The 24,431-nt window shown below is 34.9% G+C and overlaps 2 protein-coding genes across 4 annotated transcripts in view; one reads left to right on the top strand and one right to left on the bottom strand.

Annotated features, from left to right (window-relative positions):
* Nucleotides 1-24,431, top strand: part of LOC123523869 (cysteine-rich protein 2-binding protein-like) — a 63,467-nt gene that overhangs the window by 16,397 nt on the left and 22,639 nt on the right. For all 3 annotated transcript variants that reach the window (XM_053539475.1, XM_053539474.1, XM_053539473.1), the window contains exons 3-15: nt 23-134; nt 1,699-1,830; nt 10,797-10,942; nt 14,326-14,471; nt 15,549-15,840; nt 16,413-16,574; nt 17,100-17,252; nt 17,980-18,129; nt 18,702-18,769; nt 19,331-19,440; nt 20,207-20,327; nt 22,339-22,422; nt 23,515-23,580. In XM_053539475.1, coding sequence (XP_053395450.1) covers nt 23-134; nt 1,699-1,830; nt 10,797-10,942; nt 14,326-14,471; nt 15,549-15,840; nt 16,413-16,574; nt 17,100-17,252; nt 17,980-18,129; nt 18,702-18,769; nt 19,331-19,440; nt 20,207-20,327; nt 22,339-22,422; nt 23,515-23,580 — 1,742 coding nt within the window. The remainder of the gene's footprint in view (nt 1-22; nt 135-1,698; nt 1,831-10,796; nt 10,943-14,325; nt 14,472-15,548; nt 15,841-16,412; nt 16,575-17,099; nt 17,253-17,979; nt 18,130-18,701; nt 18,770-19,330; nt 19,441-20,206; nt 20,328-22,338; nt 22,423-23,514; nt 23,581-24,431) is intronic.
* Nucleotides 6,486-10,387, bottom strand: LOC123523865 (uncharacterized). Its single transcript, XM_053539476.1, has 2 exons — nt 9,880-10,387; nt 6,486-9,592 (listed from the first exon to the last, which is right to left on the bottom strand). Exon 2 carries the CDS (start codon nt 8,581-8,583, stop codon nt 7,489-7,491), a length of 1,095 nt encoding a protein of 364 aa, XP_053395451.1. The 5' UTR covers nt 8,584-9,592; nt 9,880-10,387; the 3' UTR covers nt 6,486-7,488.

The following is a 24,431-nucleotide window of genomic DNA, read 5'->3' as shown; positions in this document are numbered from 1 at the left end:
GTTTAATATCAAACAATTTCAGAATGTTTGAAGAGTGGTCCAGCATCAGCATTAAAGGGAGACTATCTGTATCGTTTCAAATGTGAGATGTGTGGAGGTGGCGAGGAAGAACTAACACGGATGAGGCTCCAATGGTAACTTAAAATAACATGATATAATGTAATTGTGGCTTGTCATCAAAACATAACATCTTACAATTCAAGAATATAAATAGACACACTAAATTGACTATGTTCAATGTGTTTTAGCGGAAAAATACTGCGGGTCTTTGTGCCGCTCAAAGAAATGTTTATAAAGATAAGGTTCAATTCGTGATGTTTATTGTTTGAGAGCAATCAGCGGTTTTGCAAAATTGAAATCGGTTTCTTCTAGTAATTGAATCGGATCCAATAAACCGAGTAATTGTCCCCGAGTCCTAGTCAAAATGTAAAGAATGTGAAGTATCTCATTTAAAGTATATTTTGTGGTGTGTTTTTCAGCATTAATTTTTCGAAAAAATTTTGTTTGCTGTCAACATTTTATTCAATATTTCAACTCAGAATTTGAAAATTTTCCACTGACCTCTTGTTCAGTGCTTTTCATATCAGTTTAAGTGTGTAGACAAAAAACCTCAAAATATCTAGTCAGTTAACTTTAAACTTGTACCACAGACCAAAGAAGTATAAAATACACATAATGGCAACTGGCTGTAATCTCGCGTGATCTCGTGTCAGAGCGTGAATCGATGTTATCTTAGTAAAAACAAACATCAGCGAGCATGGAGTTACAATTTGTACCTTTGAAACTACATCTAAAATACATGTTAGCTTCTAAAACAACATTAGTTTAATGTGAAATAGTCTTAAGACACAAAGTACACGTTTCTTACCATCAAAAGAAGCATGGTCATACGGTGATAATTAATTTACCGCTGAATAATTGCTTTTGCATACAAAATGGCGCGTGGAGAACGTGTCACTCTTGGTAAACGAGATCTCATTCAGTTGTCACGTTTTTTGGCGAGATTTGCTCTATATGCCTTTCAAGTTACCGATCTATTTATTTTTATAGCTCTTTGCACAGACTTTATAACAAGCAGTCCAGCATTTTGTTGAAAAGGTATCTTGGTAGCAGGGCTATTGTATACAAATACAAATTCAAAATTGTATACAGATGAATCTCAATAGCTACATGTATAAGTGGTTAAGATTGCTTGCTTTGAATCACTTGTCACTGAACACTTTTAAATCTCGCTTTGGGTGTATGTAGTCTTGTGAAGAAGCCATCCAGTTGACTTGATGGTTGTTGCTTGCACCCAGGTAAAAGCCTGTGCAAGAACGAATGCCTGAAGGAGTACCTATCATCCTCCACCAGTCAAGCTGGAAAGTCGTGGTGCAACATACCAGTAAACTGTGCTGGTGGCTTAAAACCTAGGAAATCTAGGTACAAAAACTATACAAACATTGTTCAGACACTGTTGTGACATACTGTAAAATCATTTAATTTCGTGGAATTGAAATTTCGTGGTTTTGGTAAAAATGGCAATATCTTTGGGATATGAATTCTTGGATTAACTTTTGAACATGAATGGGCGTTTTACTTCTTCATTTGAATTAAATTTTGTGAATTGACTCTACAACGAAAACCACGAAAATTAGTCTCCCATGAATATTAATGATTTCACTGTACCTCTAAGAAGATGTTTATATATTTATCTAGGGTGCAAGTAGTCCACCTAACATTGTACAATCTACAGCTGGCGGGGTCAGGAATGTGTGGATATTTCAGATGGAAGGAACATATCTGTACATTCATTGACAATCACTGGACTACTTTCTTTGGATCTCAAAGGTAGGTTTATTAGGCACGAAAAAACATGGGTTTGAGGGTTTTTAGGAGAAAAGATTGAAGAACAGCATTAGATTAAGGCATCGCCTACAGTGGCGGCCATTTGACTCAAAATTTTATATGCAAATTTTCATAAAAATAAAAGATGACTAAGTGGTAACAATAAAGTCAATAAATTTGTCATAATTATGTTTTAAATATCTATGTGAATATATGCAAGTAAAAGGATGTGCATTTCACTACCTGTATTATACCTTTATTCGATATTTTTCTACAACAAAATTTTGCAATTTTACGTGCAGTCAAACTCAATATATATTCAATACATTTCAAAGATAATTACAGCCAATTGTAAAGCAGACCATGAAGAATAAAGTCTTCAGAAATTATTTTGAAATTTTACCTGATTACTGAATTATACACAAAAATCCCAACACCATCAATTTATCCAATTTGTGTTATCTGTTCAGACATAATTTACATGTATATAAACAGGTGATATTATAGGATTATGTATAGGTTTACCTGGCTACCTGTGGTCAGTAATGCATGTACAAACAACATTTTAAATTAAATTTACATGGGGTTGTCTTTTTGTGTCTAATGCAATAACCAGGAATAATTTCGACAAAAATCCATATGAGTTTGCAGTATACATATTGTACTATGAAATTAACTAAATTTTGTCTTTGTAATATTTTTTATATTGGAGTTTGACTGCACATAAAATTTCAATATTTTGGGGTAAACTTTTGGTCTAAACGAGACTCAGACATTTTACAAGCAGCATATGTACAATAAATCATCATATGCTTCTTATGTTGATGATAATTTGACCAGCTGTTAAGGCTTTAGTGCAATTTTCAAGAGAAAAATACTCGGCCTGAAAATATGAACTGATACTGACTTGTGACTGTGGCGATACCTTAAACAGAAACAAGTAGAGTGATATAACATGATTTCTGATTGGACTCCTTACAAAATGGCTGAAATTTAAATGAAGTTTGTCCATTACCTGCCCATCTGTTATGTGTAAGTAGATAGGTAAATAAAAATGTTTTTAATTCCTTCAAGTTAGGGTTATCATGATCATGAAGCCAGTCAGAAGCATAAATAAATACTGTTATTGCTTTTTATTTCTCGATATATTTATTTATTTATGAAGATTTTAGAGAGGTAATTAAATCAAATCTTCACTATTATTTAGGCCTATGCTTCATTAAACATTTATTCACATACAAACATTTACAAACAACAATTATTAGATATAAGAGATATTGGAGTTAATGTTAAGTAATTATATTATCCATATCGGTAAAACATATTTGTTTTTTGAGAAAATAGGCTTGTATATAATTTCTTACACTTTTATTATTTATATACAAAATATGCTTGTCCATGAAATCTGTAAAACGTCCTACAACACTCATATTAAATTGTCCCAGACTCACACAAATGTAAATTAAAAAAATGTATATAGCAATATACGGTAAGTAATTATATCATTCATATCAGTAAAATACATTTGATTTTTGAGAAAATAGGTTTGTATATAATTTCTAACACTTATTATATATATATATATACAAGATACGCTTGTCCATGAAATCCGTAAAACATTATATAACACACATATTAAACTGTCCCAGACTCACACAAATGTAAATTAAAAAAATATATATAGCAATATTTCTTATAATATTTGCATATTTGAAGGACAACAAAGTATTGAGCTTTTGAATGCATAGTTTTTTATAGAACCTTATAGGTCTGTATTTTTCTCTAAAATGTTCTATACAAATTAAATACTAATATATAATGATTTTCAACAACATTTTTACAATGAAAAAAAATCTTACATCTCTGATTAGTTTCTGATCGATAACTTCATAAAATCTAGGTAAAGTTTGATTCTTTCTAATATGGATCAAAAGCTAGGTAAAATTATGGAATAACCTGGTTAACACTTTAGAGGTCATATTTTCTAATTAATCTATATGAAACCTGGTCAAAATGTTTGTCTTCAAAAGTATATGTCAGTTTTGAAAATTGGCCATCTGGAATCAAAACTAAGTCAATTAGTCAAATTGTAAGAAACCCTTGTTAACAGGCATAATTTTATACTAGGATCTATATAAAATCTGATGGAAATGTTTTGTTTTTAGTTACTTGGTAGAGGACAATGTGCTTGGGTTGAGCATTGGTGATAACTAGTTGTCTGTCTGTCAGTACTTTCCTTCAAATAGCATCGCGTCTGATACCATTTGGCAGAAGTTGATGAAACTTGTGCTGGATGGTTTGATAGTCTTCTAGCAAAACTGTTCAAAGAAATTTACTCCATGGAGAACTCTAGTTCCCATGGCAATAGGAAGGAAACCTTTTTTAAATCTCAGAAACCACTAACTGGATTTCAAGATAATTTGACAGAAATTTTCTTTTGGTGATTCTTTACCAAGATTGTTTGAATTAATTTGATTTGTCGAAAAACATTGCTGTTTGAGGGCATAGGCACTTTTCCCTTTAATGTATAAAATCATTATTTGCTAGCCAGATTTCATAATAACTTCACAGAAAAGTTCTTTCTTTGACCCTCTTCAAAAATTATTCAAATTTTTGCAATTGGCCAAGAAACATTGGCCAGGTTTCCACCAAACCTTACAGCAGCCTGTACCACTGGTTGGAATTACAGCAAACTTAAGAGGAGAAGTAAGTGCCCAGTTGTATAAATAATTGGAATGTTTGGTTCATTTATTAGTCCCCTACTGGTTGAAAACCAGTTTCGGGGACTATAGGAATGCGCTATTCTGTCTGTCTGTCATTCTGTCCTTCCCTCCGTGTGCAGTTTCCTGTCCGGTCTATAACTGTTATTCATCAAGGGATTTTAATATTACTTGGCACAAATGTTCCCCATGATTACATGACATTTCATGTCTGGTCCATAACTCTGCCATCCATGAAGGGATTTTAATATTACTTGGCATAAATGTACCTCATAATAAGATGATTTGTCTTGCACAACTTTCAGACCCCTAGCTCAAAGGTCAAGGTCACACTTAGCAGTCAAATGTTAACATGGCATGAACAGGGTCTGCTGTTTCGTGTCCGGTCCATAACTCTCATTCATTAAGGGATTTTGATATCACTTGGCACAAATAATCCCCATGATGAGACATCGTGTCATGCACAAAAGCCTGAGCCTTGGCTGAAAGATCAAGGTCACAGTTATTTGGGGTCAAAGGTCAACAGGGCTTTCTTCCAGTCTGGCCTTAACTCTGCCTCAACGATTTTCAGGAACATTTTCTAAACAAAAGTAATTGTTCAGTCTATAAAATTATCCCTTTATATAGTTTGCCATTTTTAATTATCTCCCTTTAATGGTCTTTTTCACTAAATAGATGTTTTTAAAACATGAATATTTATTTCTTTATTCTTTTAACTTTTTATTTCAAAATTAATTAAGGTCATTTATCAAAAACAGTGTTGTTTTATATTATTTTATAACTTTTGAAAAGCTTTTTAAAATGCTTAAGTTTCATTATATATATAACTAAATTTCAATTTCCTTTCATACATACTAATGTATAGCGAAAATACCACCTACAGGTATTATTAGCACTTTGTTTCGAAGCTCTGGGGTTTAGCTTTTTAAAATTATCCCTGGTGTATCAATGCTTTACGTTGGGCACGTAAAAGAACCAAAAGAACTGCTTTGTTTTTGCTTTATACCTTGATGCTTCTGCATCTGGGGAGAGTGATTATTTTGACATTTTTAAGTATACAATACTCAAAAGGTTGAGGAGATTTCAGGTCAAATTAGTCTTTTAAGGGCAGTCTTTTTTTTTTTCAGAAATGAAGTTGTCAAAAAAAAAAAAGTCCTTCTTTTGCTGGATTGTCCATATATTTAGATTAAAACTACATGTATTTAAACTGGGAATTCTTCTCCTGTTAATTATTACAACATGACAATATCACAAAGGAATGGCAGTCAATTCTTCGGGCAGTATGAATTGCAATTTATTTCATAAAATTCACTTATCCAAATTCATGTTTGTCCAAAATTCTGTGTAGTCTGACATTAACTCACCAATTTTTAGTTCGACTATTCAAAGGATAGGGGAGCTATCCTACTCGCGTCGGCTCTTGTGTTAAATCTTAGTTGATTTTTTGCATGTTGTGCAAGTATTTAAATTGAGAAACATAAACTCGGTGTTAGCACTAACTTGTCTCATCCTCTGATGGCTGGATAAATATCGAGGTCAGCAAAAACGAAAGTACACTTTTGCAGATGGCGGTAAATTGGCGTAATTTAAGACTTGTTTACATATTGTTTTGAAAACTACTGATCAGCGCCTTTGATGTTATTGAATCAGTCTAAAATTTCACGTGCACATGTTTACAATTGCCTACAGGTCAGATTAAATGGTTAATTGTTTGCAGATGGTGACAGTAGGTGGTAAGACAATTAATGCCTCAGGTGTGTATCACTCGATAAACAATTAAGCTCGGGATTATAAACAACTATCAAAATTATGTTTGAAGAGTATTTCCTGGCTACCTGATATTGAATTTCAAGTATTGTCTAAAGGTCTACATTGGGTCTGACATAAGATTTCGACAGAGGACTTCTTTTTTTAATTAATTTTTTTACAGGAGGTTTTCAGATATACTGAAAATACGGGAGAAAAAGTCTCCCGGCGGGAAATATGGCATGTATGTTGTTTTAATATAAATAGATTATTGTTTCTTTTTTATTACTGGCTGTAGGGAAAAATAGAGACCACTTTTCTGTGGTACAACATGCATGTTACATCGAATATTTAGGTGTATTTTGACCTATCTCTACCTGGTAAAGAGTTTTGTGTGGACTTACAATAGAATTTTTTTTCAGGATTAATTTTCCTTTCTTGTGACTATAAATAGCTTGTATGGTAACTTTCTTATAAATGGCCAAAAAAATTCAATATGAAAACAACTGGAGGTTTTTATATTTTAAATTTTAATCCAAGTGTTTTGTTATAACATATTGACTGTATATATAATAAAATATTGTTTATTATATACATCATTGACAGATACCAGTTCATTATGTTATACTGCAGTAGAAAAAACTAGGTGCATTCCAGTAGGGGACTTTGTATTGCATGGTAATACTTCATTCACTTGTTTTTACTGGAATTATTGCCCCTTTTTGTGGCATTCTACAATGTCTGTGTGATACATGGAGGGAGAATAGTTTTACATGAAAAACAGTCTAGTTTTCTGTGGCTTTATGTATAATATCATTAAACTATCAATGGACCAAATTAGGCGATGCAGACTGTAACACATTTAAATCTAGTTTAATCTAATGCATTGTATAAATTAGACAGCAAGGGACGGACTGATTTCTAATGTTGGTAAAACATATGGTCCAACCATTTCGTATTTTCATTCTTGCAAAGTCACCACCTTTACTTATATATTGACCTACTGTAGACTACTAGTATATGTCTTGATGTACTGTTGGTTCACTGTTGTATATCTGTATATTCATGTGTTGATGTACATTTACTGTTACATGTTTACAATAGAATATGATTAAACTAAAACTAAACTCTTACATATTCAAATATTTTGAAATTTCCACTTATTGTTTCAAAGAATGTTTTTGCTCATTTAAAACTAATTGGCATTTACCATTGTTGAAAGCAGTCTACAAATATGGAACTTGGCAGCATTGTTTCTCTCCCTTAGTTTTAGGGACAATAAATAACAATGAAATGCATCTACAGCTCGGTCTTCTTGTTCCATACACTGTCCCAATATATTCAGGGCTGTTTCCCTGTGTCCAAGGTTTGGTTCCTGATCAGTTGATCTCACAAGGTTTGAAAGGGCTCTTTGTTTATCTTCCTGTCTCCCAAGATTGCTGTATGTCTTGTATTGTAGGAAGTAGAGGTAAGGGAGAGAATCTATCACAGCCAAGTCCATCCAGTTATCTTCTCCTCTGAATGCCAGGTCCTCTTGTGTAGATCTAAACGTTTCATGCCTTAGTTCATGTGGAACACAGTTAATTTCACATGGCAGAAATTTTACACAGAATGCTGTAGTATACTGTATAGCTTCTTCATTATGATTGTCAGCTACTGCCAAGAATCCTCGTCTTAGACCTTGAGAGATGAAATCATGACAAGAACAAATAGGCTCAACAATGTTTAGATCACAGCTACCTTCAATATCTCTGAGAACAAGTTCTGCTCTTTGAGTATCCCCTATACAGTATAACATGGAGGCTAGCTTCAGTTTTCCAGATGCAACATCTGTGTTCAGACCCAGTGAAATCCAGGAGAGAGCTTCGGCATGTATATTATTATACCAACAAATGTTGAGAGATACTAGAACAAATCCCACTGTTGTACAGAGACGTGGTACAAGAAGACAGCAGGCTTTTTTGACCAGTCCTTGGCAGTATTTAGATATACTAACTAGTTTGAAAATAAACATCAGTAGTGTTTGTATGCCTTCTTCATAACTACTGTTTCTGATTCCAGTTAGATAGTCCATTATGTTGCCATCAATAAATGCTGCAGTTGATCTTAATAAATGTCCTGAAATAATGGCATTTGCTTTGACTGAGTGCAAATAACTCAACTTCCTCTGAATCGTTGCACCAAGATCATCACATTCAATCTCCAGTAATGCTCTCCCTTCACTGTTTATAATATACTGCAGAATTTCAAGAATGTAAGGTTTTGATTCATGAGAAATATGTCCTCTCATCAAATTGTTTCAAGGTATGATAAAATGAAGACAGTTTTCATTCAAAATACAGCTGTACAGGACAAATATACACAATGATAGACAAGCAAGTAAATTATTTTCTCTCCAGACATTGGAATGTATATTTGCAATACATTTGAACAGAACTGTTTTACACATATAACTTGAAATGGTGTTTTGGAAGTGTGGCTTGATGAATTTTTTTAATATCATCTTCATCAAGACATAACAGCGGATCTGTGTAATACTGAGATTGAACATTAGACACCTTTCAGCTAGAGATGTTGATACTCTCCATTCAAACTCTTCATTTTCACTGCCTTTGCTTCCAACGGCAACAACAAAACATCCAGTACTGCTACAATATCTCTTCGTGTCATCCGAAGGCCACTGACCTACACCTTGCTGGTCTAACCATTGTCTAGCTTGTAGAGGCCATGATTTACAGTGGATAGCACCAACAACATCAGAATCATATAACCCATGCCGTCCTTCTATTGCATATGCTGGACCATGTATTACTCCACCCTCAAAAGATTTAGCTAATGTTGCAGACATAGATGTATTCTTTACCAGTATTCTTCCTGTTCTGTCTTTGCAGAAATGTTTATTACCGATAGGTACATGATTGTATGGAAGAGGAGCATCATCTCTAAGACATTGTAGCAGACAATAACCAGGTGATACAGTCTCATCATGGATCATCAACTTATTTATCATACCAGGTTCCCAGTCTGCAAAGTCCTGTATCAAATTTATATCATTAGTACAGAGAAGTTGGTCAAGATCTGAATCAAGTCCCGGTGTTGTTGAGCCTTCACACTGACTGCCTAAATAGTAGAGTGACCCTTTTGCATCATGTAGTTGTGCTGTAATTGTTTTCATAGTTTCTCCCAGCAGGAATGTTCTTCTTGTCTTCAGTATAATTCTCTCATCCACTCCTATATCAGCAAGGACTTCCGAGAGTCTCATTGACACAATTCTTGTATATTCTGGTGCTTGAAACATTCTGAAAATAGAATAACCTACAAATTTAGTATATATTAATTAAGTTGATCATTTCATAGAATTTTGCAGAATACTCCAGCAAATATTTTTAAGGTCCCTTATATTAATCTCTTGAGCTTTCAGTTGAAGAAGAGTCACAATAGAGGGCATTTGTTTACTTGGTAGCCATGGACTACCAATGTGTTTTCTTACTGAATAAGATTAAAATGTTTAACAGGACATATTAAAGCATAAGACTGTATTTCTTTTATTAATCAACTCTACTTTGTGTATAGTGAAAGTGCATACCTTTGTTTTTGTGTGAAGTTGTCAAATTGAATAATTATTTCCTTTTAAGACAAATTTATCTTTTCCTGTTCTATGTTTGTAGGTTTCTGGAATTTTTTGTTTTACTTCCTCTTTCTGTTTTAACAGAGGGTAGGTAACTCTGACATATCATGTAATTGTGTAAGTCAGTTGTTACTTACCTTTATAATAATAAGAGCATTAGTTTTTTTTTAATGTTTTTCACATTGGCCAGCTTTTAAACAAAAAATAATGTTCCATTACTTTATAAATTGTTTATGAAAAATACAATTAACTGATATTGAAAATAAAAGAGTAGTCCCAAAATTAATTGCTCTTACATAATTTTTATAAAAGGAGTGTTGAAAAGTAACTAAATCACTGTAAGGTAAAAATGTGTGTGCCTTAAGTGTGCCTAACACAGGATTTGAGTCCACTACCACCTTAACAATAACTTACCGAACTAACAGACCAAGCTGACTGGGTGGTCAATCGATTATTTCATGGAAATACTAGACTTTTCCTCCTCTTACTTTTCACAGAGGTGAGTATGTCCAAATTAAACCATAATTATGGTGATTTTACTTTCTGTTTTGGAAGCAGGCATTAATTCCACAGCTTCCTACAGGAGTGTGTGGGGTATATGGTGTTACTGCTCCCTGTATGCTTTGCTTGAATTCTGACCAGTACGTCTGGCCAACATTGAAGTGAATGAAGTAAAGGGTATGTGAAAAGAGTTTATGCTTGGTTTTGGACCTTCGACCAACTTAACACTAGGTTTACACTCAGTTACTGAGCTAAATATGGCATTCAGGTATGCCTGGAACACAACAATGTTTTCAATTTGCAAATGATCTATGAAATTTTTATTTTTATAATTTCTGTGTATTAAAGTGATCTGATTTATATTGATGTTACAGAAAGAAGACATCACTATGGCATGGTACTGTAGCTGGTGTGTTATCCCAGGGATGTCCAGCAATCTTTGTGTCTGGTGCCAATGAACTGAAGGAAAGTGGGTGGTGGCGACTGAAGGAATTGCAGCCTCCAAATCCTCATAAACAAAGTATATTCATTGATTGTTTACAAAGTAATTAAACCATTGAAATGTATTAAACCTGAATTAGTATCCTGTTTGATTTCAAAGTGTATACTGTTTTATATGTATATTAGCAGATTCCTAGTAATGAAAGTCTGCTTTAAAATACCCAGTTAGATTATTGTAGTATCTTGCTATGTGGATGTACTTGCTTTGAACAGCAAAATGAGGTTTACATTAATTTGTTTTTAGCTCACTTGAGCTGATGGTGAGCTTTTGTGACAAGCCAAAGGCTCATGGTTAGCTTTTGTGACCGTTCAATGTCCGTTGTGCGTCGTGTGTCTGTCAACATTTTATTAAAATATCTTCTTCTTGAAAACCACTGGACAGAATTAAACTTCACAGGAATAGTCCTTGGATGGCCTGCTTCCAAAATTGTTCAAAGAATTGAATTCCATGCAAAACTCTGGTTGCCCAACCGAAATGAAAAACTTGAAAAATCTTCTTGTCCAAAACCACAGGGCCTAGATCTTTGATATCTGTAGCATCATCTAGTGGTCCTCTACCAAAGTTATTCAAATTACCCCCCTTTGGTCATCTAATGGTCCTCTATGAAGATTGTTCAAATTATGCCCTTGGGGTGAAAAGAGGCCCCATCCCGGGGTCACAAGTTTTACATAGACTTATATAGGAAAAATCTTTAAATATCTTCTTCAGATGTCTAAAACCACAAGACCTAGGCCTTTGATATTTGGTATGTAGCATTACCTTGTGGTTCTCTACCAACTTTGTTCAAATTAAAACCCTGGGGTGAAAAAAGGCCCAGCCACGGAGGTCACAAGTTTTACATAGACTTATATAATATAGGAAAAAACTTTAATAATCTTCTTGTCTAAAATCACGAGACCTAGGCCTTTGATATTTGGTATGTAGCATTGCCTTGTAGTCCTCTACCAATATTGTTCAAATTATAACCCTGGGGTGAAAAGAGGTCCAGTCCCTAGGGTCTCACAGGGCTCGCACAGACCTGGAAATTTCATGGAATTTCGAAAAGATAGATTTTATAATGGAAATATCATGGAAATCCCAAATAGATCATGGAAAATCTTGAAATTGGGCCAGAATTTTTTTATTTCCTGGTTCTCTGGAGCGCTGATCCGATTTTGAAATAAAAATAAAAGTGATTTTCGCTAATTTTATTTATATTTTCCCTGCCAATAGTCTGGAGTGAATACAAGCGAAAATGAAATTGTTAACGGCTATTTCGTTCGTCCATGCCCTTCCATTTTAGCGCCACCTTTCTGTCTGAATCGCCGCCCTTTTTCTTTCTTCAGCGCCCTTTCGCCCTTTCAGCACCGCCCCTTTGCATTACCCGTCAAACATTTGTCAAAATAGGAGACATCCTGAATTAACTGTCACGGGATATGCAGATATGACACTCGGCGACTTCACACATATGCTTTGTATTTGCCCGAGGCATGTATGCTGAGTAACAGTAATTTAAACGATTAAGAGACGATGTCAGACCGACTGAAGTGCAAAAACAACAATTAGAAAGGTCTGCAAACAGGAAAACAGATTAAAATGGGAGAGAAAATATAATTTAGAACACAATCTGCTGTTTATTAAATGGCCAGCAATTATGGGCAATTAGCGTGACACCTCATGTCAGTTTTGTTGTTCACAATTTGATCTTGGTTGGAGATAATCCTCCATCTTTAATTAGTATCATATCTATGATTTTTTTATATTTCTTTCATCAAAATAACATTTTTATATGAAATTAAAATTATTAAAGGAAAAAAAAACACTCAGTCTTTTATGGTATGTAACGGCAGTCTTAGAGTTAGCGCTGAGAGTAGTTTCCCTTTATCGAAATGGTGAAAATCTGAAACTTATTTTGAAGTTGGAAATTGGTTTAGATCTATACCTGTAAATACTACGCACTCACAACTCAGGGGTGGTCCCGGAGGTCATAAACCAGCACATTTTACACGAGTATCAACGGTATGCTCAGTAATATGATGAATGTATAATGACATTTATTGAAAATGTATTCAGATTTGCACTAGAAGAAACTTGCAGTGAATTCGAATAAAAAAAAAAGAAAGAAAGAAAAAGAAAGAAAAAAAAACAGCAAAAAGCATTATTCCTGTTTGTTTAATAATTACATAAGATCTACTGTTTGTTTTAAGATTGCATTCATTATTTTTGTCTTGCAGACTTAGTTTTCTTGATTAGAAATATCACAAAACGTAAGTTCTGCATAAACATTGTATCGCACGTTGTATTGTGGTGAATCTATTTAATATTTAGTTATATGCAATAATTTGCCATAATGTTATGTAAAAGCGATACTTTACCATATCATGGAAAATCACTGAAGATCATGGAAATATCATAGAAATTGAGTAACATAATTCTGTATGAACCCTGTCTCAAGTTTTACATAGACTTATATAGGAAAACAACTTTAAAATCTTCTTATCTGAAACTGCAAGGACTAGGCTTATGATATTTCATGTGTTGCAGTGCCTTGTGGTCCTGTACCAAAGTCATTCAAATTATGCCCTAAGGGTGAAAAGAGGCCCTACCCAGGGGCTCTCAGGTTTGACATAGACTTAATTTATAAGAATAAACTTTAAAACTCTTCTTGCCTGAAACCGCAAGGCATAGGTTTTTGATATTTGGTATGTTGCCTTGCCTAGTGGTCCTCTACCACATTTGTTCAAATTATGCCCCTGGGATGAACAGAGGCCCTGCCCTGGGGGTCACAAGTTTTTTTTTTAGACATATATAGAAATAAAAAATAGAAATTGTCTTGTCTGAAAGTTCAAGGCCTAGACCTTTGTATGTAATATTGGCTAGTGGATCTCTAACAACATTGTTCAAATAATGCCTCTAGGGTGAAAAGAGGCCCCATCCTGGGGTCACTGCTTATACGAGTGATATAGGAAAAAGTACTTCAAAAATTATCAGATCATGTTTCAGATCTGATCTATTCTTCTTTGGTGGATTTAAAACAAGGAATAATGCCCAGGCATTACTCTACCTTACATGTTTGGTCATTTGTGGCTAAGTATTGTACTATTTAATGGACCTGTCAAAACATGTTCCCGGCTTTCATGTTAATCTTATATAGGCTCGAACAGAATATAATGAAAGCCGGGTCCATTTTTTGACAGCTCAAATAAATTTGACAATAGTAATGGTTGCTAGCAGTCACTAATTCTCCTTTCCACTGTGGGTACAACCATACTAATCATTTAACTTTTTTATATGTGAAGTCCCATCCAGCTGTCTTGTGGAAGATAAGTGGTTCTTAGTGACCCACAGATGAACAGACCTTTTCACAGAAATAGTGATGAATTGTTGAAATGAATCTAAGATATGAATACTTTATTAAACAGGTACACCTGTTACCAAACCAGCTGTAAAGAAGAAAGAGATTTCCCCGACCCCAAAGGATGCTCCAAAAGAAGGTCTGAGAAGTAGAAGGGGTAAAACATCTATAGAGGCAGCTATGGAACTTAAAGCTAAAAGATCAACTTTGACAGTGAGTTTACTCCTTAAGACACAGTTTATTGTCTTAGAATTTAACAACACCTCAAAAAGCATATCATGTCATTGATATGTCACCTTAAGAAGTCAGACATTTTCTTTTATATTAGAGTAGTTTCTTCATACAATAAACTTCTAGAATAGCATCATAACTAAGTCAGTTTTCAGTCTTTCAAATGAGGTTTCACTGAGATACTCCTAAGTAATTTTGCTCAGAATGAAATGTTACTCTTACTGTAGGTCTGCCTATCAAGTTAGCTCAATATGTAAAACACAACACTTCCAACCAGGAAGTTGTAGGTTCAAATCCCAGGTGTAGCATATGATTTAAAAAGTTAAATATTTTCTTTTATATAAGACTAGAATTTTCGTACAGTAATCTATTCAGCATGCCATTGAAACCTACTTAAATCAAACAGTTTAACATTTTCAGTGATGTATGCTATACATAGTCTGCACTGAGACACACTTTTAAGCTATGCTCAAAATAGAATATTATGATTGTAGTTTAGTTCTGCTTGTCCTGTTAGCTCAAAATGTAGGGCATTACACTTTTAGTAAAGAATTCCTAGGTTCAAATTCCAGGTGAGGCATATGCTCTTCATGATGATTGACAAACTGTCAGCTGTGATTATCTCCCCTAGTACTACAGTAATCACTGCTGTCACAAAAACCGCATGACCTTGAAAATCACATGGCCATTGAAAGAAATTCAAATATTAATCCAAATTAGAATAATTCAAAACAATTAATGTAATTGAAATTTAACATTGTGTTCTTATGGTAAACTAACATATTTTGAATCGAGAAATATACTATAAGGAACGGAGAGAAACTATCAAGGTACCTGCTTTTTTCATATTTTTACATAAACAGTATATTATCAGTGCATGAACCACTAGTTGTCATTAACAGCATGAGAGTCTTCTGGCATGGGGGTGCCAGATGGGTTTTGCCGGCATGGGTAAAATCACTGGAAACGCCAGTCTGGTGTGCAAGAAATATTAATCTGATGCATTTCAGGTTTGCATAAATTTGTATCAATGCTGATTAATTCATTTCTTTTTCTCAGGAAGCAAAAGAGATAAGGAAAACAAAATTAGCTAAAAGTCAGGCAGATGAGTCGCAAATTTTGAACCAGTCAGCTGAAAATTTACAGTGTCAAACTGAATCCCAGGTGAACCAGTCCATAGACTGTCTTCAATCTTCAGCCCAGTCTACAGAAAATACACAGTCATCAGGTCACTCATCAGAACATGTGCAGTATGTAGCGCAGAAGGATGGCAGTACACCACTCAATCCAAGGGAGAAAACTTTGGCTCGTCCAGAGAAACTTTTAGCATTCACAGGACTTTTCTCTAAAAGTAATCTTACTTCCATGCATTTTCTTGTATGCTTTGCCATTTCCGTACCAAGTAAGGTTAACAGTGTTAAATGTCGAAGTATTTTTATACCCCATCACGGAGGCATATAGTCAGACCATCTGTCTGATTATCTGTCTGTCTATTTCAGCTTGATGAATAAAGAACACTTAAGCCTACAGGTATCAAACATTATAGGATAATTGCCTGTGGTCAGTCGATGACCCCTAGTTTTTAGGGTCAGTAGGTCAAGGTCGGAGTGACAATGAAACTGAAAACCTATAACTGAAGAATGCTATGGCTTACAGGCATCAAACTGTATATGTTGATTGACTGTGGTCAATACAGGACCAGTATAGTTTTGGGGATCAGTAGGTCAAAGTTGAAGGTTTGTATTGACCTTGTGGCTGAAAACAGTTTCTGATTGGTAATTTAAGAATACTTTCCTTGGCTTGTGTTAAGATTATAACAAAGAAAAGAACCTATAAGGTTTAAGAAAAAGTTATACTCTTTAAATTTTTGTAATTATTTAGTTCCAGAAGTCCCAAACTACAAATTAGAAGCCTTTTTTTCAGGTGATTCAGGAACCTTATTGATGGATGGTACTACAAGTGGACCTGTTACATCCAGTTGGTCAATGGTATCCTCAAGGTCAGGGTCATTAGCTGACTGCAGTGATGAAGGCAGTAATATCTCACAGAGTAGCTATCTTACAGAGAAAGATCTCCAGTTTCAAGGTACTTGAAAAAGCTTATTTCTCAATAATGGAAGATGCTGACATGATGTTTAGAAGGCGAATTTTAACAACTTGTACACAGTTTAATTTTAATGGTAATTGTTTCAAGACATAGTAATCTATCAGACTGCTTCCCAAAACGGGGCTTCCGTGGCCGAGTGGTTAAGGTCGCTGACTTCAAATCACTCATTGATGTGGGTTCGAGCCTCACTCGGGGCATTGAATTCTATATGTGAGGAAGCCATCCAGCTGGCTTACGGAAGGTCGGTGGTGCCCACTCATGATAAAATAATGCACGGAGAGGCACCTTGGGTCTTCCTCCACCATGAAAGCTGAAAAGTCGCCATATGACCTATCATGTGTCGGTGCGATGTTAAATAAAAAAAATAAAAAAAACTTCCCAAAACCTGTGCACTGTAAATAAGTATTTATACACAGTTATATGAAATACAAATGTACTTTTAGATTTCTGACTTTATTGGTATTGAAATGTGAGCCATCTGTTGCTGATAGTACTCCTTTACAGCCACAGTACCAAACCTGCTGTTGTCTGATGATGCAGCAGCTCATGATGCTGATGAAAGTGACCTTGAGATTGACCCGGGAACCATTACACCTCCTGGTTCCCCTTTCAGAATGGAAGAATCTCCAACGGTGCAGGAAATGCTGTCTGCCATAGGTAATTCTTAACAAAGTTATTTTGCTTGTAGACATGATAAATTGCATCACATTAATATTTGTCAATTAGCGTAGATTTGACAGTGCACATTTTTCATATTTTGATGGCTCTACCATGGTGCAAGCTTGAGCTTTAACAAGTGCTTCAAAGGATGCATCATGATTGAAGCTATTGAAGTTACTTTAATCCCAGAACAGAACCTTACTTGCTGATAGGAAAATAGGTAAAATGGGACCCAGCTAAATTTTCATGAGAAAACTAGAAGGTAATGATTAAAAAAAATGATCAATGTTCAGTGAACCAAGGCAGAAATACCAAAGATTCTTATCGTTGAGGTTAGAAAATGATTGCAAATTATGTAGTCTTCATATGCAGTTTCAGCATTTTCCACTTTTTATGGAAAACCATGTTTGTTCAGCTATAATGCCTCCAGGTAATGTGCAGTTGCCAAAGGAGAATACGTAATCACCTGATAATACTGAATGTCATTACATTTCCACTACCTAAAGCCATACATACAAAAGAGATGACTTTCCAGTCATTTAAAAGCTTTAAAAGGTTAAAAGCTTGCCTCTGGTAGGTATATCTAGCATTCACAGTATTTGATGAATGCTAGATGGTTAAAATTTATAAAATGTGTTCTTAGGATTGAAAGAGGCATATGTATTGTATTAATGAATCGACTATTGTTCACACACTTACTGGAATGAGCATCTTTCATTTTCAGATGAGAGTAGTTATCTTGACAACAGTAACCTTGACAACAGTTGTCAAGGAAGTACATCCATGGATACCAGTAATCCAGACAGTCTCTACAGCAGCAGTAACCAGGCAAACTTTTCATTCTTTAGAAATATTGACAGCAACACTAGTCAAGGTAACAAAATTTCACTTTTTAAATATTTTTTGGCATTTTAAGGTTTTCTGTTGGATCATACTGTGAAATAATTAATATTCGTGGGGAACTTATTTTCGTGGTTGAGTCAATCCACCAAATTTAACCTCAACAAACAAGTAAAATTCCCATTCATTTCATGTTCAAAAGTTGAAATCCATGAATTCATATCCCCACTAAATTGCTGTTTTGACCAAAAGCACGAAATTTCATGCCCGCGTAATTTAATGATTTTACATTATTTATTTTAGGTTTTTGGAAATCTTATTGCTTTTCTTCCTTTTTTCACAAGAAGCACTGCCAGGTCCACTTTTGTGGTTAGAATATCTTTAAGGTGGTGCTTTACAAGTTCATTGTACTGCTGCAGTACAAGTATTTTGCATTGTTTAAGGTCAGTCCTCTTTTTCCACATGACATAGGCCCATGACTTTGGAAATGTCAAGAAGAGAAAGCAAGATTGAGTGTGTGCAGCATTGTCTGTTTGTCATTGAATGAAAAGGGAAGTCCAGATTTACATGTAGTTTCATTTTAAACTGAAGGATAATACATTACAGGTGAGATTGATACTGCCAGATCTGTAGTGGATTCTGAAAGTGACAGTGTATCTTCCTCATCATCCGAGGTAAGTTAACTTGAGATAATAGATTGAATTGACTGTGTTACAGAGGATGGAATATTTGAGTTTTAACTGATAGTATATGTTCATCAGCTACAGGACCTGTAAATGGGTCAAATGGTCTATAACTTAGCCTTTTTAAAGTGAGTTTGGGGACCAGTCTCCAAATACCAGCAGCTGATTGGTTGGTTCTTGGTTTAATTTTAAAATTGACCAATGGCGGGGTTGCATTTTATGATTGGTTTACAAACTCAGTTTAATATTTTTACAAACCATGTATGTAACCTAGTTTCTATATATGAGTTGTTTTCCCTAGTCATATATGATGTGAGTTATACCAATAAGATAGTCAGAAGAAATATCTCAATAAAAGTGTAGAGTATTATAGTTTCAACACAAATTATAGAATGTTTACAAAAGTTTTCTTTAGTAATTATACTGTCCATTAAATGATAGTGTTCTATACAATATCTGTAGAACAATCTGACCATGTCTGCATTATGCTTTACTTTCTGTACAATTGTTATTGTTGTACCCTACAGTAGCACTATACATTTTCTTGTCTAGGTAGAGGATTCACAGTTGGATGGAGATACAGGAGAAAAACATGAAAGGAGAAGAAAGAGAAAACTTGAGACAGAGGAACAACCAACAGCTGTGGTACTTCCTAAATGTCAGTAAGTATGTTCAAGGAGGTGCAGAGATTAAGAACTGGGACATACTGGTAATGAAGTACATTGATTTATGGGTAGAGTGTCATACTCCTAACAGCAGATAGCTGGTTCAAATCAATGGGAGAGCTGAATCTGTCCACAGTCTTCATAATCCCATACATAAGTGTTAGTACTGGTCATGGGTCTGGGAATCGGTCATCAGGTGTAGTTAACTTAAGGCGTTCAGACTTTTTATGCAGTCAACAAAAAATTCATTCATATTCTTGTTTGATGAAAATGAAATTTGTATGAAGTGGTGTAAACTTATTAAACTATGTATTGTTCCAGAAAATCCATATAAATTTCAAAACAGTTTCATTCTATTACTGAGTTTATTCAAGAACCTTTGATAATGACTTTCATCAAATATATTACTCTTTTGTTTTAGTATAGAGGAGCTAGACATTTCATTTTTCATGCTAAATATTAAGCAGTCAGTGTAATTCTTTGATGGAAACAATATTCAGCCTTTTTCGTTGATTGTTTTAAAAGAAATGTCACATTGAATACAGTCAACACTGTCTGAAACAATCATCTCTGGGAAATGAAAAAACATGGTTTGTGTTGAGATGTGGTCTCTCAACACAGGTAAATTTATACTTTTTATTGTGGCCGTTATAAGCAGGTTTTATAATCATGGTCTTTATTCAGGGGGAGGCCTTTCACAGAGGTTTGAATGTAATCTTGTTTCTGTACATAAAAACTGACAGGAGTGTTTGTCTTGTTTTAGATATCAGTTGATGAGTACATTTGAAGAAAGGCAGTTACTGAAGAAATTGGAAGCCGCATCTGAGACCTGTAGATTACCTCCACACCTCAACAGGCTGAAAAGAAAACTCAAGGTCAGACAGGTAAGGTTGCAGATCTTTATACTGTAGATTATCTCCACATCTCAACAGACTAAAGAGAAAACTCAAGGTCAGACAGGTAAGATGGTAGATCTTTATACTTTGGATTCCCTCTGCACCTCAGTTGGTTGAAAAGAGAACTCAGGGTCATGTAGGTAAAGTGGTAGATCCCAACTCACTCACTCAACAGGCTGAAAAGAATGCTCAAGGTCTGGCAGGTAAGGTGGTAGATCTTTTAGATTTCCTTGGCACCTCAGTTGGTTGAAAAGAACTCGAGGTCAAGCAGGTAAAATAGTACATCTTTGTGTTGTAGATTACCTTCACATCTAGACAGGTTAAAAAAGAAAATTCAAGGTCTGGAGGTAGGTCTTTAAACTGTAGATTACCTCCACACCTCAACTAGTTAAAAATAAAATGCAATTTCAGACAGATAATGCGACAGATTTTTATGCCCCCTTCGAAGGAGGGGTATATTGTTTTGCAGATGTCTGTCGGTCGGTATGTAGACCAATCCGTTTCCGGATGATAACTCAAGAACGCTTAGGCCTAGGATCATGAAAGTTGATGGGGTGGTTGGTCATGACCAGCAGATGAACCCTATTGATTTTGAAATCAGTAGGTTAAAGGTCAAGGTCACAGTGACCCGGAACATTTAAACGGTTTCCAGATGATAATTCAAGAACACTTGGGCCTAGGATCATGAAAGTTGATAGGGTGGTTGATCATGACCAGCAGATGACCCCTACTGATTTTGAGATCAGTAGGTCAAAGGTCAAGGTCACAATGACCCAGTACAGTTAAATGGTTTCCTGATATCTCAAGAACGCTTGGGCATTGGATCATGAAAGTTGATAGAGAGGTTGGTCATGACTAGCAGATGACTTCTATTGATTTTGAGGTCAGTAGGTCAAGTTCACAGTGACCAGGAACAGTTAAACGGTTTCCGGATGATAACTCAAAAACGCTTGGGTCTGGGATCATGAAAGTTAATAGGGAGGTTGTTCATCACTAGCAGATGATCCCTATTAATTTTGAGGTCAGTAGGCCAAAGGTCAATGTCACTGTGACCAGGAACACTTTAATGGTTTCTGGATGATAATTTAAGAATGGTTGGGCCTAGGATCACGAAAATTAATAGAAAGGTTGATCATTACCAGCAGATGACCCCTATTGATTTTGAAGTCAATAGGTCAAAGGCCAAGGTTATTTTGACCAAGAACTGTAGAACTTTCGTGCACAGTGACTAAATAATTTCTGTTCCTTGTGCAATTACTGAATGCATCAAGAGGGGCATTTCGTGTTCGACAAGCTCTTGTTATTTTAGTGTGGGCTAGATACAATCAGTATGATAACAAAAGCTGTGAGACAAGAACTTGAATATCAGATTTGTTGTATAAGTCTTTTTATGTATTCAAGTTTGGTAGTAAATCTTTGTTTGGTATATTTATCCTTGTTAGCCAAATTAGAACCTGGTCATTAAGCAGTAGTTTTGTCAGTTAACAGAACTGGGTGAATATTCAGTCATTGTCCCCATAGACTAATGTAAGGTAAGTCTTAAACCTTTAATATAGTTATGTCAGTCTTTAATGTCTGCAGTTTTCAGAGAATTTACCAGTACAAAAGTTTTCAATGTTTTGCCATTTAAATCTGTTTGAAATATTTTGCTTGCAAACATTGTCTGAATGGACATAAGCAATTAAAAATAGACATTTATATTCCCTTTTGCTCAAGGAAAAGACAACTGATGTACAGCTAATGTAAAAAGCTACTAGCTATTGTCTCCCCTGAATCAGAAGTTGCAGGTGTGTTACTAGATGTAATAGTTAGGTAGTCTCTTAAGATAGCAGCAAGTTCCTGCTACTAAACATTATTTATATACAGTATAAAGTGCAATTACATTAATAAGTTATGTTTAAATAGCTTTCTTCTGAATATTTGCACTTGTCGAAATAAATAAAAATGTCATACAGGTACCTATGAAATACAAGATATTAACATCTATATCAAATTTCAGTTGAAGAGAGAGCATGGTGTTCCCCAGTTTGATTTGGATGCAGAAATGAACAAATTATCACAGAGGTGCTTTGGTTTAAACATGGTGAGTGATCGTAGTTTGAAGTTTCTTTTTATAATATTTTGGTTCAGGTCACAGATTTAGGTGCAATGACAAGAAAGTCTATAGCTGTATTAAAGTCACTCACACATTTTCAGAAAATTATGTTTTATATAAGTGGGACTTGGTTGACATGCAATTCTTGCAATGTAACTCTGTAAATAACAATACAGTATTTCAAAAGTTGGAGAGCAACAAAGATATTTTTGAACTAATGATCAAAAGAAAGCATTCTAAATGGGTTTTTGAAAGATATTTTATATGGGTTTTGACCTCATTTAGTTCTTAATGTCTGGTGTATACATTTTGTTGAAATGTGTTAAAATTAATATGGTTTATTTGTTAGTTATTAGCTTTTTATCAAGAAATATGCAGAAATTCTGTAGTAGAAATATTGTGTGAGTTCAGGAGCTCAGTGTTGTTCTGCTAAAGAATGAGTGCATATTTCCCAGGTCTGGGATTTTGTATTTGGCTCTCTTGGATTGTGCAAGGTCAGATCACACTCGGCGCTTGTGTGAGTTCTGATCTGGCAAAATCCACAAGAGCCAAATACAGCATCTTAGAAAGTGCTACTATTATAATAACCCTATTATATCACCCATACTGTGAGCAAGTTGCTTTATTTTCATAGCTTGACTTCTATTAAATAGACCTTCGGCCACTTGTTGCTTCATTGTGATGGATGAGTGTAGTTTCAAACACTCCAAAAAGGGAGAATTGTTTTTTGTTGTGTCTTTCTCATTCAGATTGAGTAGAGGGGTTGGGGATAATGTACTGATTTTGTTGTGCATTTGTCAGGTCACAATGAATTAGAGGGATTGTTATAACTATCTGGCATGTCTGCAATTAAAGTATATATAGCTGGGCCTCTGTTTCAGTCTTTTCAAATGGAATGGAATAAAGAAGGTAACAAGTTCGTATGCAAGGTCATAAACATTTCATTTTAGTCCTTTCCATTTCATTTACTATTGAAAATACAGGTTAGGGTAAGTATGCATGTTATAGTCATTGTTGTTGTTTTTGGTTGCGGGTTTATCCCCCTACCGAAGTTAAAGTGTAGTGTATTTTTTGTTACAGGAAAGGCTCATCAACAATCCTGGAAATTGTTACCATGGTGATATGAGAATCCTGGACAAGTTTCAGGTATACAGAAATGTTTAATATGTTTAGAATTATAAAAAAATCTTTTGAATAGAAAAATTTTAATCTTTAATTTTCTTTGTTAGCTCCCTGTGACGAGTCACAAGTGCTGTTCCAATACCTCCTGCTTTACTGGTTTGTAGCATCAGTGTTAAGTTCTCTCCAATTCATGTAGGTGTGTTTGGTCCTTTTAGGGGTCACAGGAGTTAAAAATTGAAAACAACCTTTAAATGACTTAGATCTTTCATAAAACGATTGTTAGTTCTTCATCAAATTTGGTCTATGGCATCATCTCCCAAACTTGTTCAAATGGGAGCACTTCACCCCTTTTAGGGGCAACAAAAGCTAAAAATAGATACACCTCTCATAAGCTACCTGATGGATAATCATCAATTTTGTCTGTAGCATCATTCTAAGGTCCTCCTCAAAATTTGTTCAAATGGTTCTGCTTGGTTTTTTATAGAGGACACCAGAGTTAAACCTGTATACATTTTTAAATGACTTCTTATCTTGAAATTTGTTCTATAATGGTAATGCATTTTTGGGCTCTCACAGCAAAATACAGAAAGAAAATATTGATGACATTCTTAAAAGATGTTCCGCAAATTTGGTCAGAAGCAAGGTCATATGGTCAAGGTTGACCCCGCTCTGCATGTACAGACTTCCAGAACATGGTCTTGTGAAATTTTATATCTTTTGCTGTGAGCTTGGATGTCTGCTAACAACCTGTATCTTTGATGGATTTAGATCACACCACATAGTTTAGATCATATTATGGCTTTTTGAACTTTTAGTGGAGGAGGAAGACCCCAGTTCCCATTCGGGCATTCTTTAAGGCATGAATGTGAACATGG

This window comes from Mercenaria mercenaria, chromosome 3 (genome assembly GCF_021730395.1).
Source record: "Mercenaria mercenaria strain notata chromosome 3, MADL_Memer_1, whole genome shotgun sequence".
Classification (NCBI taxonomy): Eukaryota; Metazoa; Mollusca; class Bivalvia; order Venerida; family Veneridae; genus Mercenaria; species Mercenaria mercenaria.
The sequence above is the reverse complement of the archived record's forward strand: the minus strand, read 5'-3'. Positions and strand labels throughout refer to the sequence as shown.

Excerpts from the sequence above, each read along its gene's own strand:
- LOC123523865 (XM_053539476.1), bottom strand. The coding sequence starts at position 8,583 with ATGAGAGGACATATTTCTCATGAATCAAAACCTTACATTCTTGAAATT.